The sequence below is a fragment of the Cuculus canorus genome, chromosome 15 (genome assembly GCF_017976375.1).
Source record: "Cuculus canorus isolate bCucCan1 chromosome 15, bCucCan1.pri, whole genome shotgun sequence".
Lineage (NCBI taxonomy): Eukaryota > Metazoa > Chordata > Aves > Cuculiformes > Cuculidae > Cuculus > Cuculus canorus.
The window spans coordinates 14850945-14868821 of NC_071415.1; the positions used below are offsets into that span (position 1 = coordinate 14850945).

General features: G+C 40.0%; 2 protein-coding genes across 3 annotated transcripts; one reads left to right on the forward strand and one right to left on the reverse strand.

Moving 5' to 3' along the window:
- Nucleotides 1-674: 674 nt before the first annotated feature.
- On the reverse strand, nt 675-13450 carry PMS2 (PMS1 homolog 2, mismatch repair system component). Of its 2 annotated transcripts, XM_054080560.1 has the most exons (16): nt 13298-13433; nt 12685-12824; nt 12063-12149; nt 10840-10942; nt 9950-10133; nt 9289-9456; nt 7853-7950; nt 7411-7510; nt 7067-7151; nt 6427-6579; nt 4451-5354; nt 3628-3795; nt 3035-3135; nt 1958-2127; nt 1448-1591; nt 675-813 (listed from the first exon to the last, which is right to left on the reverse strand). In XM_054080560.1, exons 1-15 carry the CDS (start codon nt 13315-13317, stop codon nt 1448-1450), a joined length of 2625 nt encoding a protein of 874 aa, XP_053936535.1. In that variant the 5' UTR covers nt 13318-13433; the 3' UTR covers nt 675-813. The 2 variants fall into 2 exon arrangements, with proteins under 2 accessions (XP_053936535.1, XP_053936536.1); XM_054080561.1 differs by lacking the exon at nt 675-813 and having other exon boundaries at nt 862-1591; nt 13298-13450.
- Nucleotides 13379-17808, forward strand: AIMP2 (aminoacyl tRNA synthetase complex interacting multifunctional protein 2). The gene is made up of 4 exons (XM_054080571.1): nt 13379-13512; nt 15810-16016; nt 16548-16779; nt 17263-17808. Exons 1-4 carry the CDS (start codon nt 13408-13410, stop codon nt 17646-17648), a joined length of 930 nt encoding a protein of 309 aa, XP_053936546.1. The 5' UTR covers nt 13379-13407; the 3' UTR covers nt 17649-17808.
- The last annotated feature ends 69 nt before the right edge of the window (nt 17809-17877 follow it).

The following is a 17877-nucleotide window of genomic DNA, read 5'->3' on the forward strand; positions in this document are numbered from 1 at the left end:
GTCTGGATTGCTCAAAGAAAAGGGGGATTTGTGGGTGATTAGCTAGAAGAAAACGGACATGTGAGCAATCCAGGCCTCTTCACATTGGCCAAAGTTTGAAGTCTGGCACAGTGGCCTAACTGCAAGGTCACTAAAGGACAAATACAGTTAGGAATGTGTAAATACCATGTAAAGCTGCGTGGCCTTCGCGTAGACAACACTTGTTATCCAATTAAGTATGGTCTAAGAATTCGTGATATGTATACGTGTACCAATCGTTGTAAAGGCTGATTGCATGATCATAGCACAAAAGTATATAAGATGCTATCTGGACTCAAAATAAACCCTCAGCTTCTGATTACATTAATCAGCATACTGTCCATGGATCTCCCGCAATCAGGGGCTTAAAGCTCCATCCAACCTGGCCTTGAACCCCTCCAGGGATGGGGCAGCCACAGCTTCCCTGGGCAACCTGGGCCAGGGCCTCACCACTGTCATCGTGAAAATCCCACACGAACACTGCACATTCCCAACAGAACATGGTGAGGCGCGCACAGCCCTTGTTCGACACCCACACAGCCCCCCAGCCGTGCCCCCTGCAAGCTGTAAATGAAGGTGCCAAGGGAAAGGCACTAAACCAACAGTGCTTGCGTAGGTCAGGTCTTGGTCCCATGGAACTGGAAGAGCTCAGCTATTTGTTTTAGTGAACTGTGATTCTAATCGATAACTTTATAACTGTTTTGATTCTACTGCAATAGAACTTGGACTGACCCAATAAGCAGCGCCTGGCGAGACAGCTTGTTTCCGTTCATTCTTGGAGAAGAAATCCCTGTTCTGTGGAAAAAAAAAGTTTGAAATAGCATTGTTCCCATCCCTAATTAAAAGTAAATTTGGCAGATGAATTATTCTAGCCAAGCATTAAACATGGATGCCAGTTAATTAATCATTACTTCAAGCATTAGTACTGTATTTAATTATACAAAAGCTGGATTTCATTAGATAAGAAAAAAAATAGCGTTTGCATTTGTATATCATTTACAGTTTCTTGAAAATTATCACACGCAGGATGTGCAAACATAAAGTTAATGTCTGTTTTATGGCATTCCTAGAGACCCAAATTTACATTCCACTTAATTTTTAGAATCAGTATATTTGCTATAAAGGAGGTTCACTTACTCTTGATCTTTACTCATAAACATTTATATTTATTTTTTAAAAGTCTTGATAGCAAAAACAAGTAATACAGTAAATTTCAATATAAGAAATATTATTTACAGATGAATTCCAGTATGTCGACAGTGCTGACCTGACAGGGAAAAAACCAATAAAACCCTGCTGAAAGTCTTTAAGTATTATTGTCTTCAAATCTGAAGACTGGCTAAAATATTTTTACTCAAAATGTGTCATGATAAAAGGTCAAAATATCACCAAGAATTAAAATTGAAAATGTTACTAAACAGAAACTGACTTATTCTGCTGATATCAAGTCTAAGCAGACAACATGTCTCATAGTAGGCCTTCCATGGGGGCAGTTCCAGGGATGCTCGATCTCGCCCATATGGGTGACCAGTTTCCTCATTTCCTGCACATTCAGTGCTGTTCCAATCATCACCTGCCAGTAAAGGGAAAAAAACCAATTATTTTCTGCCTCCATATTCACAGCTGACAGAGAGGACAGCAGTACTTCAGCCACTGGAGTAAAATACTTTGCAAGGCATTAAAAGCAAAAAGACCTACATGATGAGAAGACAAAATACAGCAGTGCATTAGTTTGAGACAAAATTTAAAAAAATCAGAAATTTTCCCCAAATTACACTCGGCAAAACCAAAACAAAACAAAGGATATTAGCTGTTGACACTCAATAGTAAATAAACTTCCCCTGCAATATATATACACACACAGATGCAGCACCTATAATAAATAACATTTTTCTGAGGTATTTGAAGAAAAAAAAACCAAAGCAAGTACAATACTTACAGACTTCCTGCAAGCTCGAGAAGCAAACATCTGTCTGACCCTGGAGGGTCTGCACATGACTCCAGGGCAGTCACTTAACATGAAGATCAGCTCATCTATGTCTTGTGGACCAAAAGTCCAGTTTTTGCTTGTTGGCAACGATATTAATTTAACTCTTTGAGTTACAGGAGCTGAAAGATTTGCAATAATTAATAAGGAAACACAGTACTACAGGAAATTACTTTCTTGAGGGAAAAAATGAGAAACCATTTAGATACATGAGGAGGATATGACCTGCATATACCCTAAAGGTTTCAATTTAGTCTTTGGATGGATGTTACTAACTAACCTAAGTGGTAACTATGGCAGATATCCTTTTAATGTTAACAAAAACATTGCTTGCAAACCTAATTTCTGACAAACCCTTCAATTTCAAAGAACAAATGGTTTATGAATCTATTTTGACATCACGTGACTATAAAATTATTAAAGAATTTCATTGGGAAGAGATAATTAATTTAGACAAAAATCAGAGGTTCCGTCATGAAGAACACGAAAAAAATCTTGTAGTGACTTCTCAAATACCACAGTGGTAACACAAAGCACTTTCATTATCCTTGCTGTGTAAGGAAAACAATAAGGAGCTTGCAGGTTATATAATTTGCTCAAAAGTACACAGCAACTCAATGCTAAAGTCATAATGTAACGCAAAGCACACTGTCTACCAATAGTATCTATTAATTTAAAATTACTAGATTGATCATTTGCTTGCATCTAACCCTGTGACCAGCAAGTGTACTAAATAAAACAAGAGAATTTTAGTGTAACACATCTAGAAAATACCATAGAGTCATAAAGGCAAACGGTGACTCCAAAGAGTTTTCAGAAACTTCTGGAAAAAGCTGGCGAGATAAATATAATGTTCTCTTAAATAGTGCAAAGAGACCACACAATCATAAATCTTAAACAGAAAACAAACTATATTCTGTAATGAGTATTATTTCGAAGTTCTGGTAACTACCAAAAGGGATTTTTAACATAATAAATGAGATTGAACACTAACTTTTTTTGCTTCCAATAATTCTGGCCCAAACTCACCATTTTCATTTATCTCAAAATCAAACCCATTTTTTCTAAATATTTCCAGGTTTTCAATCAATACCGTTTCATTTACAGCTGTTAAATTGAGATTTTGAGGCCTGAAGGAGAGAGAAAAATACGGTATCATGTAGATACATAGACCACTTAAGTTTCAGAACCAACCCAGAGATATTAATACAGAACTCTCTATTAAAACATTTCACTTCACTTCGTTAAAAACATCTCATTACTGAACAGATCACTTCCAGGCGTTTCTCGGCTCCAGTAAGTCAGCTGGGCAGCACTCCCTGCTGCAATAGCAGTCTCCAATATCCTCGCTGTAGTATGACCACACTTATCAGACCACGGATTACCATGTAAACCCACTGTGAAATCTGTTTGACTGCTGAGCTGTTGCATAGCTATGACTGTATCTGTAGAATTTATTTCTCATGTGAAGACCGACTCTTTGAAACACAGAATATAAAAACAACTTTTGTCTTAAATGTTTTGAATGTGGGAAACGGTCCATAAAATACAACCATAGATATCCTTCTGAAACACTGAATTAAACTTAAAAGTTATTATTGTACAACACCGAAAATACTTACGCTATCAGCTTCTGACCTTGAAGAACAGTATGTTGTTGTAACATCTCAAAGTTGTATTTCTCATCAGTAGCATGTTGGTCAATTATGAAAAGATCAGAATTCAACTTTGTTATTATAAATCCTAAATTGAACTGGCCAATGATTTCCATTTTTGCAAACATTTCTTTACTGTGTATAGAAAATATAAACAATTATAAACTACACCTCATCAGTTATCGTGTCAGACTGTAAAACTTGAAACCATCTGAAAAAGTACAGTTATCTGGAATCTGCCACTGACTGATGGGGCCATTTCTGGCACAACACAAACCATCATTAAGACAGGACTTGTTCAGGATTCTCCCATTTTAAATAGAGCCACTGTTGGTGACAAAATTGGAAACAGACAGTATGGCAATCATCCAAGTGAATAACACTGAAAGCAGCAGCATCATTTTGAAGTAAGGCAGTGGACCTATTTGCATGCTTTCCAACTAGAAGGGTTTCCTAACACTTTTTTAATCTCAAATTTTCAGTAAAAGTGTATTATTTGTTATCTGTTACGAAATGTGGTGTTTGCCTACACTGCAAATTGCAATTCTGAACTCAGTCAAGCCTATGATGTTTGTGGCCTTCTTTTAATTGTCTTTTTCCACATTTCATTTTACCTTAACAAAGGTAAAATAATTTGTCAAACGGACATTTTAATAGCGTAAGTTAAAAGATATATCCAAAACTAAGAGGAAGATGTAAGGCTCCTGCCCGCCCCCCAAGAAAGGTCTTATTTTCTTCCTTAACTATTTTTATTACTTGAAGAATAAATATGTTAAGAAGGTGAAGATACCTGATCTCTTTTCTTAATTCATCTTCTGCTACTTTATTTTCTCCAGGACTAATCTTTGCTTTAAATCTTCTGTAATTTTGTGCTTCTGTACTTTTCTGTTGTTGCTGTATTACTTTTTTTACCTTTTCTGCTAAAACCTTCATAGAGAATTCAAGTGGCACAGTTTTCTTTTTAACTTCCACCAGTACATCAACACTTGGCATACAGTTCCTAATATTCTTCACTTCAGGACATTCACCTGTTTCGAAGTCGTCTGCTTCACTTCTAAAGCTTCTGCTTTTTAGACATTTTACTCTTGAGGAAGAGCTCCTGGCTTCTTGAGATAACTTACTTTGATCAGTCCAGTCATTCACTTGATTTAACTTACATTCAGCATCCAAGACCTGAACATTACACTCCAATGATTTCTCACTACATCCAACAGTTTTAAGATGTTCATTTTGAAGTTGTTCTTCTGAGCTACAGAATTCTTCTTCAGCAGAATTAATTACGCTTTCACTACTGATGCAGCTCCCAGCTTCTGGTGTACTACATCCAGCATCTGACTCAGAAGTGCTACAGAATCCAGAATCTGCATTATCTTTGGATTTTCTGAGATATCTTGATATCTTTGAGTCCATTTTATGACAACTCTCAGACTCCTTAGTCAAGACAGCCTTTCGACTGTTTATAGCATTCACAGTGGCATCAAGTGACATTTGTCTAGGAGATCTGTGCTGCTGTTTTACCCTTTTAGGGCTTTGAAAATTACTCTCTGTCGTTTGGTGGAGAGAGAATGACTCCCTTAACCTAGCAAGAGTCATTATCCTTCTTCCTTCACCACTTGGATTTTCAGTCTCAGAGTCAGCCAGCATTTCTACACAAGGCTTTTCTGCCTCTTCAGGAAGAGTCTTCTTCAAGTTGCCTAATAAAACCAGAATAAAGAATATTTCAAGATTCTTATTTAGCTGGAAGAATGAATTACATGATGCACTTTAGTAAAGGGAATTAAAAGAGAGGGAGAAAAATAGCAAACTCCCCAAAAGAACTCTGAAGCTTCAGATAATAACTGAGTATGGGACCGAAATGCACTAATATCCAACAGAAAAGCTGTTACATCTTTCAGAAACTTAATGGCACTTGTAATTTGCAATCTCTTAAAACTGCAACACTAACCAGCACGTTTTTTATATTACCGAAAGAGCTTAGTGACTGAGTGACAATGAAAAGTGAATTACTCTTAGACTTTAACAGCCAATTGTAGAAGTCTGTTGGCAAGGTGTTTAGGAGCTGGCACAACAGATACTTGTAGTACATGTGAGTTAGAAATTATTAGAGGAGTTCACCCTCACAAACTGTCAGTTCAACATGTATTTTACTAAAGATTAATTTAAAATAACAGTTAAGAATCAGGCTAAAACTGATTCTAATGTCAGTAAAAAAAGGAAATTAGAAGAGGTTTTGTTCAAAGGAATGAGAAAGGTAAGGTGATGTTAACACAGAAAAGCAATTTTGAAAGATTATACAGTCACGAGCATCAGCAATTTCTGTAGCTATCACAAAAAAATCAAAGTTCAAAATCCAATAAACTCATACTCAAATTTTAGGTTTTATTTAGGAGAGCTTAACCATTCTTTATCAAGGATATTTAAATAAAGGAAACACAGATTTCTTCCAGGGTCTTGAGAGAAAACCTTTTCAAGCACTGTCAATTAGTTTTGCGTTACTTCTTTCCTCATAAAGTTGACTGTAAATCATATTGTGCTGGGATTTGTAATTTCCAGAAAAATCACTTAACAACTGAGGATCCTCCTCTATTATTTCACATTGATAACAATCTTTCAGTGAAATCAATACATGAAAACTCTTGCCTGGAAGGTGTATCAATTAACAGCCAGACATTTTCTTCATTTCTTCTTTGGGTTTTTAAAAACACATTTTTCCATTTTCAATTCCCTACCATACATCACACAAAACATTCACATTTTGTATCCTACCTGCAATATCCAGAAGTTTCTGATTCACATTCAGTTTGTTAACATCACTACCAAACATCTCCATCAGAGAAGTTTTTAAAATCGCTAGTAAAAGCTTTTCCTCCTGAAGTAGAATTTGCCTTTTATCTGGAGTTACATTGATGTCAATACACTCTACAGAAAAAAACCAACTGCATTATAAATCAAAAACAAACAAAAAAATCATTCCACCCTTGGATCTAAGTTTTCTGCCTTTTCACTGTCCACTTTTACTTCACAGGATTAAAACAAAGCCAGTTTATACTGACAGCCTGTCTGCAAGTTACATTTTTAACTTCCCTAACATTCCAGAATACAAACCCAAAGCTAATTCTGTGCAATAACATGATACAAATTTTCTTGTATTTAAGCTAACACAAGATTGCCTTTGTCTCATTTCCTGAGATGCGTAGTTACTTTTAGGTACAGAAAAAAGTGGAGGGGAAAAAACGTGGAACCACAGCTAGACCTTATCGCTCCCTTACCACATGCAGGTCAAAAAATTGCCACAGTGCAGGAAATCATACAGCTAAAACTTACAATATTCTCTAAATAAATACAATTTATTCATCGACGAAGTTACAGCTTTTACTGAAGTTACTGAAAATTATTCACAGCTTACCAGAATCTACACAGATGTTAAGGACAACAAATGGATACTGCTGTTTATTGTATAAATGATAAACTTCATTTACAAGCTTGACAACCTGCAGAGAAGGTGGTAAAAAATAAATGTCAATACTATTATCTTCTATTTCCCACTGGTATGTGTCCCGCTTCAAAACAACTACTAAATCATATCTTGCATGGTCGAGCCTTTGACCACACAAATAGTAGCAATGAAGACAAATATTTGAGACACAGGAACTTTCAGCACCAAGCCACAAATATACATATCAGCTGCTAATCCAGTGGTTTTCACAGAATATCGAACAAGCGGTGATGTCAGAAAAATAAAAACCTCACCTTTGCTGGATCACACGGACGTTGGTTAATAAAGAAAAACTGTCTGTCAGTTGTACTCCTTCCAACACCATGGTCACAGCGAGAAATGAAACCAGTAATACTGTAGAATAACAAGGCAAAATGAGGGAGCAAAGCAAAAGAAATTTTTCTGACCCTAAGTATATTTAATGGAAGAGTATTTTATAAGGGGCTAAAAGAAACACTGTTATACAGCATCAGTAAATATGTAACATATTCTCCCTTCCCATTCCTTATCTGACAAAGGCTATTAACTTCTTAACTTCTTAAATTAACTTCTTAAATCAAATGATGGTCTTTCCCAAACTGTGCTGTAATACGCTGTTCCTACAGTTTTTAATGCTATTAACCACTAAGCTTTTTTCAAAATTTTGGGTTATGGTAAAATGCCACTGGTAACAGTGGTTTGTACTTTTCTAATTACCTATAAACATTTTGTGGCATGTCAGTAGCATTGAGTCCATATTCTTCACAAACAGCTTCGTTAGGAGGTAACTGAACAAAAGGAATGAGGCTCTGCAACTGGAAAAAATAGGTTAACCATTAAACATGTATAGATTGTTTCCTTTTATTTTATCATTATTTATCAGCCTTAAAATCTGTTTGCTAAGTAGTGGGATTTTTCCACTTGGCTGACCAAGTCAAATACTTAAAACATCCAAACCTACTAGAAGACAATAGTGCTGCTTACTGAGAAACAATGCCATAATGAATGGCTGTTCTCATCCTTTGAGAGCACTACTTTTGCCTTAGTTGTTTCACAGACCCTTACTTTAAAACGTACTTAAACAGAACAACAAAATGATTGGCACAATTTAGACTCTCCAGCTATGTATATGTGACCTCACCAGGTTTTACACAAAAAAAAAGGCAAAGAGATTAATAGTTTTACTGCTCTTTCAAAAGACATGTCTAGTAGAAAAGATGTTATTTGAATCACAGGCTGCCTCAGTACAAACTGTTTTCCACAAACAGTTTCCCAGTTATGCCTCTTATCTTTCTGTCATTACAGCATCTTCTACAGACTTTACATTTAAATATTTGGTATCATATAAGCAGGCTAAACATTCTATTCAGATAATACTGAATTTTCAGCTATGCTTGTGACTATGCAGCAAGACAAAGTTTCATTTTTCATCTAGTCTCTCGGCCACAAGATGAACAAGCTTTGTAATCTCTATGGGCACTGTGACAGGAGGAAGTGCTCATTAACAACCAGCAGGTATGAAACACTCAAATTCCTGATGCTTGTAGGAAGGATGTTTTCATGTTTTTTTCCATCTTTGCCTCCTTCTAGATGATAACAATTATTTTTCTAGCTATTATTTAGAAATAATCACAGTCCACACCTCTGCTGGGGCTGACTGCAATCCTCTTTAGAAGTTAGCCAGGGCACTAATGAAACGTTTTCACAGAAGAGGTTGCAAAAGCTAGGAACACCTCAGTTTTCTGTTCCCCAATTAAGACCTTCACATCACACCATGTTTAGGATTCTTTAAATTGCTTGTGCTTGTGACATACAGACTTAAGTGCCCATATGGTTTTTCAAAAGAACAAACCTTCACAGGCTTGCTGGCACAATAGCTCATAAAACTGGCTTCAGAGAGATATCAAACAGTGACCCTATCTCCTAAATCATTTCTCTTCCATCCAAACATCACTGAGCAGATTTAGAAACTTCAGGACAAACTGCTGAGGCAGCACTGTTTCTCCTTTTTCAGCCTGTAGGGTGTGCTAAAAGTCAACACAAGCTTCATCCTCTTGGTTTCTAAAGGTTTCTTGCATCCTCTCTATTTATTAGGTATTAAAAATCTCTCTCTAAAGCTATGTTATCTCTCTTCTCAGTAAAAAAAGTAATACCTGTTTCTGCCCAAATACTGCTCCAATGTTTTCCTTTACACTAGGACTTCCAGTAGTGGATACCACGGAGTTTTTTTTCCCTTGGCCAACTTGATTAGAGCAGTTAATCCGCACTCCTTTGGAAACAATGCAGTACGCCTGCAATAGCTGGACCATTTTTGCATATTCCTATTGAAGAAAAAAGGAAGTTCACATTCATATGAAATGTCTCTTCTTAAAACCAAAACATATAAACAAAATATTCAGTATTTACAGTTAACACAAAAAGGGGTTGACGGAGGGAGTTCAGTATTTTTCTAAAATCTTTACAAACTAAAGAATATATATCTGTTAAAAATAGTGCTTTAAAAACAAACAGCATTTTTACATGACTGACATAAAGCCATAACACAGCAATCCCCAATTCTAAAATACATATAAAGTGATCGTGATATCAATTCTTTTCAAAATCTGAAAAAGAGACTGTACCTCTAAAACCAATCTTTGCAACACAGAAGAGGGAATCACACAGGAAGACTGTTTTCTTATTTGATTAAACTATAAGACAGGCGTGAAATAGCTTGACATAATCAGTGTATTCTACAGAGAACTGAACATTCATCAGTGAATAAATTCAGGGATATGACGCTACTTTGAATTGATAATTTCTGATCTAACTTACCTTTTTGATGTTTCGTTGAAATTCCTTATGCCGCACCGGCAAAGTATAAAATAACTGCTGTATGTTAACAGTTGTTCCTTGTTGTCGTGGAAAAGGAGTTTTCTGAGTAATTTTACCATTGTGATCAAACACCAAACGAGTCCCAACCTTTGCAGACTTATGACAGGTAAAAATGGTAACATCACTAATGGAAGGAAAGAAGAGACAGAATTACTCGCTGAGCACTGCATTTTCTTACCCATTCCTCATGCCCAAATCAGGCATAGAAACTACATCAATACTATTAACTTAATTAAAACCAACTCTTCACCACAAACAACTAAAAACACACCTGAAGAGCAGTGTTACATTTTCCTAGCTACAATGCAAACAGTTTTATTTGTATCCTTTCCATTCTTCTCCTATAAAATGCAATGGTAAAAGTCTGGGTTTGGACGCTACATTCCTCCTACATAACAGCAGAATATTCTTGATGCACAGAACTGCGTACAAAAGTTGCACTATTTACAGTGGATAGTTTGTCTGGGAGGCGTTTAAGTATGGTTTTAATAAATTACAGCCCAGCAAACAGCACTTGGATATTACAGTACTTTACCTCAGAGGATCAGACGCTTATGCAAGTACACAGTTCCATCCTGTAAAGATTTGCATAATTCAGTAATGCTAAATTTTGTACATAAAAGGACTGATCAGGTGCTTAGACTCACAAAATAATTTTGAATGGAAAGGACTCGGGATGTCATGCAATCTACTGCTCAAAATTGACCAAATGTTAATGAACAGGAAGTTTCCAAAGCCTCGTTTTATTGACAACGTAAACTGAAAAGTTGGCTTCAGTTATTTTAGTGCATATAGTAACTTTCTACTAATAAGAAGTTTAATAGTAATACCTTAATGCACACAATGAACTCAAAGCTTCACCTCGAAACCCAAATGTTTCAACACGTATTAGATCAGAAAAATCTTGTATCTTTGATGTATAATGTTTCAGAGCTGGAAAAAGATATTTAAGATGTTTCACTTCAAAGTGACACTGGCCTATGTAGATTTTGTATGTGTATCAAGAAGCAAAATACTTCTGTATTACATATGTTTTGTACACATGTTATAATTACAAAAGTATTACAGACAAAATAAATACTGTTTGCCTTCCCTATAAGTAAGATCTTTTTAAAATCCTCAGATACACCCATTGCTCCATACTTACACCCCAAATTCATGCAGCACTACTGGTATATCCTTTACAAGATGCCGCAGAGTAGTACACATTATCTGCCTCTGCTACTGGTGTACCCGCCACAGATTTCACCCTGCAAGCAAACAGCTGCAGCGCTGCGTCCCCGTACACAGTGGACAGGTGTAAGCCTACTCCACCATGACCACAGCTGAGGAGGACTCAGTCTGCACAATCGGTGCAGCACTAAGTCACCAGGTAACAGACAGAGTTAGGAGCAGCACCCCTGAACTTTTCCTGTCCTGGAACAACAGGAGAAAGTTCCTGATGTCCCATATACATACTGCAAACACAAAAAGTTACTGAGTAATAGCTTACAATGAAAGGCATCCCTACTCACTATGTGAAAAAAGATGTGTGGGTATTTCTGTTGTAATGGCTAGCGATGTTTTCATACAGTATTCTTTCTGCTCCCATTTTGTGTGATTTAAAACGAGCAAATAAATTTGAGTCAAGCATGTTATGGCAGTTCACTTTCAGTAAATATTCCAGTTTGTAATTCAGCTCTCAAAAGCAGTCACTCTCACAAAGCTTGACGTCTTCAACAGTGAAGAATCTAACGTTGACGTCTTCAACATGAATGGATCTAAATGAACATTTATAGGACTGTCCCCCGTATAATTATCTGTTAGTCATTCCACTTAAACAAACAATCTAATCAGTAACTACTTCTGAGCTACAAGAACTAAAACTCAAAATAGCGCTACACAAGTCCAGTTTAGTTCTGCCCAAATCTTGCAGGTCATACACGCATCACGTAAAAGCTGACTATCTAGGAAATCTGGTTTTTAAAAGGGAACTTTCTCACTGAAAACATGCTTTGAAAATACAATATTAAATATAAATATTAAAATATAAATTATAAAAGGTTCAACTCACTCAAGCCTTCAAAGTTTTCCTCTTCCACTCCACCTCCATTATCTGAAACCTCTATCAGTTCTGCTCCATAATCTTTAAGTTTGATATCTACAAAATCGAGAAAGTCATTTAATTCCCTATGTTCAGACACAGTATTCAGTATTAGTTTTGTACTTGAAGTAACTTTATCGGGTAACAGTTTCCCATGCGAAGTCTGAACAACAAAAAGTCCTCATAGGTGTCAAAGTTAGGGCGCTCTAATGCAAACCCGCCCGTACCTACAGACGGTTCAGCTTCATTGCGCTTCGGCTTGAACAGTTCTCCCAATTGTAACAGCCATCATCCTGGAAGCTCTGGAAACCACAAACCTGCCTTAATCATCCACTAACTTGAGACCTTGGCTAAATAATGTCTAAATAAAGCCACCCACCTTATTTAGTGGCAAAAAAAAGCTACAAATAAAATCACCCAAACACCACCACGTGCCTCTAGGAAGCCAGCTAGAGCCTGGGAATTAAAATGCTTTATTTAGCTGAGGTGTAAAACCACTTGGCCCGCATATTTGCAGATACCTTAACATTCACTTAGTTTTGAGGAAAAAGCAGAACTTTAGGTTATGAAATGGCGATGAAAAGCTGGTTACCAATGTTGGTAGCTCCAGCATCCAGGCTGTTTTCCACCAGCTCCTTCACAGCAGTACCAAGGTTCAGCACAACCTGTCCGGAACAGATGCGATGGACGGACTTGCGGTCGATGGGCTTGATGGCCTCTGCGGGCTGAGGGCTGCGGAGAGGGACACGGGAGCGCGGGCTGGAGAGAGGGCCCGCTGCCCTCCAGAGGGGCCAAACACCGCCCGGGGGGAAAGAGGGCAATGGGGGCGAGGAAAGGCGGCAGAGGGGGCGAGGAAAGGCGGCAATGGGGGCGAGGAAAGGCGGCAATGGGGGCGAGGAAAGGCGGCAATGGGGGCGAGGAAATGAAGCAGGGGAAAACGGAAGGGGAAAAGGCGGGAAAAAGGGGGAAGAGGGGGGAAAGGGGAAAGGGGGGCAAAGAAAGGGGAAAGGGGGGAAAGGGGGAGAAAAGGGAGGGAAAGGGGCAAGGAAGGGGAAAAGGGGGAATGGACAGGGGCAAGGAGAAAAGAAAATGGGGAAAGGGGCAGAGGCAAGGGGGAAAGGACAAAAGAGAAAGGAGAAGACAGAATGGGGGCAAGGGAGGAAAGGAAAGAAGAAAGGAGACAGAGAAAGGGGTCTGTGGCTCACCAGGGTCCACCCGCCTCCATCGAGGCCCCAGGCCCGCTCAGCACCGCCCCCGCCCCGCGCCCATTGGCCGGCACCGCCCACCGGAGCAGCGGCTGCGCGCCCGAGCGGCCATGCCGATGTACCGGGTGCGACCGATCCACGCGGCGGCGGCGCCGGAGCTGCCCGCCTGCATGTACCGTATGCCCAGCCTGCACCAACGCCCCGCGCCGCCGCAGGTAGGAGCCGGCCGGGCCTGGGGCTGCCCGGGCGTTCCTGCAGGTCTCGGCCCGGCCTCGGGTCGGGGTGTCATTGCTCTGGGCCCAGGCCACGTTTCTTCTCTCCTTTGGGACCCCGCGCACGCGCTTCTGGTGTCGTGGAGTCATCGAATAGTTGGGGTTGAAAGGGACCTTAAAGCCCATCCAGCTCCACCCGCTGCCACGGGCAGGGACACCTCCCACTGGATCAGGGGCTCCGAGGCCCATCCAACCCGGCCTGGAACCCCTCCAGGGATGGGGCAGCCACAGCTTCCCTGGGCAGCCTGGGCCAGGAGCCTGAGGGGAAGGGCTTGGGGTACTGGGGGATGATGTGACGGAGAGCGGCCCTGAGGAGAAGGATTGGGGCGCTGGGGAGGAGAAGCTCGACATGAGGCGGCAATGAGCACTCACAGCCCAGAAACCACCCGTGTCCTGGGCTGCGTCCAGAGCAGCGCGGGCAGCAGGGAGGGAGAGGATTCTGCCCCTCTGCTCCGCTCTGGGGAGACCTCATGTGGAGTATTGTGTCCGGTTCTGGAATCCTCAGCGTTAGAAGGATATGGAGCTGTTGGAACGGGTCCGGAGGAGGCTATAAGGATGCTCAGAGGGTTGGAGCACCTTCTGTACGAGGACAGGCTGAGAGAGTTGGGGGCGTTCAGCTGGAGAAGAGAAGGCTCCACAGAGACCTTAGAGCGACCTTCCAGTGCCTGAAGGGGCTGCAGGAGAGCTGGGGAGGGGCTGTTCATAAAGGCCTGTGGTGACAGGACGAGGGGGTATGGGTATAAACTGCAGGGGGGGCAGATTTAGACTGGACATAAGGAGGAATTTTCTCACAGTGAGGGCGGTGAGGCCCTGGCCCAGGCTGCCCAGGGAAGCTGTGGCTGCCCCATCCCTGGAGGGGTTCCAGGCCAGGTTGGATGGGCCTTGGAGCCCCTGATCCAGTGAGAGGTGTCCCTGCCTGTGGGAGGGGGGGTTGGAACTAAATGGTCTTTTAGGTCCCTTCCAACCCAAACTATTCTATGATTCAATGAAATTCCTCTTATGTGTAGTCTAAATCTGCCTCTCTCCAGTTTATAGGTATTGCCCCTCCTCATATCACCAAAAGCCTTTGTAAATAGTCCCTCTCCAGCTCTCTTGTGGCCCCTTCAGGTACTGGAGTCACATCTTTCCTCATATAAGGCAAAACCATAAAATACTACATGACATTAATCTAGTTGACTTCAGCCTCTCTCCAGCGTCAGAAAGGCTTTGAATTCTTCCAGGCTGCCTTCGGTTATGTTTAGCTTGATGCTGCCATGCTTTTTCAGGGAGTTTTGCTGTGTCCTTGCCCGGGCTGCTGGTGGAAATGCTGTACAGGAGTAGACCTAGGGCAGTGTCACGGGTATGCTAGCTAAGATGCCAGCCTGTTACAACAGCAAAGTATGAGCTATCAGTCTCTTCCGAGAGTGGATTTTATTTCAGAGAATTGTGTACTAGCCAAATAACGGTCACTTAGAGTTGTGTCCATGTCCTGTCTTTGAGAATACTGTGTAAGTGGGTGTCAAGATTTCACTTGGATACTTTGATTGTTATCTCTCTGCTAGAATGAAAGGTTTGGCCAATAGGTTTGGTTTCAATAATCCTTATTCAGGATGCTTAGAAATGGATTATCTATATGAAAATTTTTAACTTTGTAGACTTCATGGGAATATGTTTTTCTTCTTTTAAAAGAGGTAGCATTGTAAGATGAGAGATTTGTAAGGTAGCAAAAAGATGCATTGGAATTAATGGGTAACAAATCCTAGGGTCTGTCTGTCTCTATTCTGTGAAACACAGAGTGACTACAAAGAGCAATTTCATACACAATCCATCTAAACCTGCAGGTTTTTTTCACTCCTGCTAACTACCTGAACTGCCAACAAGTTTCCTTGTTTGGCAGCCTCAACACAAACTCTGTCTGCTCTTCTGGGCTGCAGGGAATCCTGACAAGCTAACACTGGGGTTTGGGGTTTTAATTCAGCACTTCACTGCCCACTTTAAGTTTCTATGGTTGTGATTTTTCCTATGTTATGGAGTTTGCTGTAGTGGCTTAAAAAATAGGTTAAGCAGGAATATTTCAGAGGCTTGATTAAATGAGACATAATCCATCTCACCATATTCACACAGACAACTAACAGACCTAAGACCATGACATTCTGGTAATTGGAATGTGTTAAAAGTCTTTCAGAGCATATTGTCAAGAGAGCTATGGACACTGAGCTGAGCCAACATTCATGTGACTTTGTTTTTTTCCTCTCCTATAGGAAGAGGTCGATCCATCACTTGAAGCACTTGAATCCCGCCAGGAAGAGATTCTAAAACGCTTGTATGAACTGAAGAGTGCTGTTGATGGTCTCTCAAAGATGATACAGACCCCAGATGCTGACTTAGATGTAACTAATATAATTCAAACTGATGAGTATTCTCCGCTGACAACAAGTGGAGCAGATTTGGATTTGATGCTTGGAAAGGTAAGTCTCTTGGAGCACATTGATACTTACTGTGCTGTTGGTATTTTCAGGACTATGAGGGTACATTAAAACCTGGGACACTCGGAGCTCAATATACTAAGTCATGTTCTTACACATAACCTGCAACTGCAATTTCATTTTGGACATCCAGACTGTAGATACAAACATTTATAAATACTAAACCCTAAATATTGTCACTTGACTTTACGTCCAAGCTAACATGCTTAACTCTTAAATTGTGACAGTTGGTTTCTTGTTTGCTGCCAAGTGGAAACTTTAACTTTGGCTTCAGCTTGGACTAGACTTCACCTCAGTGACATTCTTGAATTATATTACTGTTGAGGTAGGAACATGTTTAAATTTTTGAAGAAGTTCTAAATGTCCAGACTTGAACTGATTGATTTGAATATCACTAGAATTTCAGATATGCGCATGTGGCCCTGTACATTTTGGTGTCAAATGAAAACTCACGTACTTCAGGTTTGGATCTGGAATGTGTCTTATTTGCTGACTGTTTTACTTCTCATTCAGGATTATGGTGCCCTGAAAGACATTGTTATCAACGCAAATCCTTCTCTACCTCCATTGTCATTACTAGTACTACACAGGCTGCTTTGTGAACGCTATAAGATATTATCAGCTGTTCACACCCATTCATCAGTGAAGAAGGTGCCAGAAAACCTCTTGAAATGCTTTGGAGAGCAGACTAAGAAGCAACCACGGCACGAGTATCAGCTGGGCTTTACTCTTATTTGGAAGGATGGTAAGAATTAAGTTCTGTCTTACAATAGGTGAGAAAATGAAACTTGAGCTATAAAACCTCAACAACAGATGCTCTGGTGTCCTTCTGCTGACATACAATGATACATAACTGCAGGTAACACATTTGCTGTCTGTTGCTGTGAACAACAACAGGGACAGAGGAGGAAGATTATTTATGGTTACTACTATTAACATGTGGTATTTGCATGTTGTTTGTACCCACAGGACTTTTTTAATGTAAGTGTTGTTCAGTTTCTACAATAAATTTGCCAAAATAGAAATTAGGTGGGAGATTGGGCTCAAGTTTGCAAAAAGTTCTCTCTATCCCAGGCTCCTCCCTCAGACTAAGTAAACTGTATATTGTTCATCAGGTTAATGATGTTAACTGTGTTGCTACCATCACCAATAATACACATCATAGAATTACCATTACATTTAACTTCTCCACCATCTGGTACTCATTTTTTTCCTTTCTTAATTTCAGTTCCAAAGCCCCAGATGAAGTTCAGCATTCAAACAATGTGCCCTATTGAAGGAGAGGGGAACATCGCCAGATTTCTTTTTTCCCTGTTTGGCCAGAAGTACAATGCAGTTACTTCAACTCTGATTGACAGCTGGGTTGATACCACCATCTTCCAGCTAAAAGAAGGCAGCAGTAAGGAAAAAGGAGCCGTCTTGCGCTCTATGAATGCTGCCTTGGGCAAGACACCGTGGCTGGTGGGAAACGAACTCACCGTCGCAGACATTGTTGCATGGTGTGCGCTTCAGCAGACAGGCAGTGCGAATGCTGCCCCGGCCCATGTGCAGAAATGGATGAAGTCATGTGAGAACCTGGCACCTTTCAGCTCTGTTATGAAACTATTCAAGTAATCCTCTACTCTTCATAATGGTGTGATTTTAATCTTATTCCACCTTATGCCTGCGGTGGTGGGTACGAGTCCTTTCTCAGCTGTATTCAAGTATTACTGTTGGGACAGAATTCTGAAATCAATAAAATTAGAGCTACCTTTTGGGTGTGGCCTTAATTTTTGTAACTGACGCATAGCGTATTTGTTTAACGACAATAAGGTACCTCAGCTAAGCCTATGGAAACATGAAT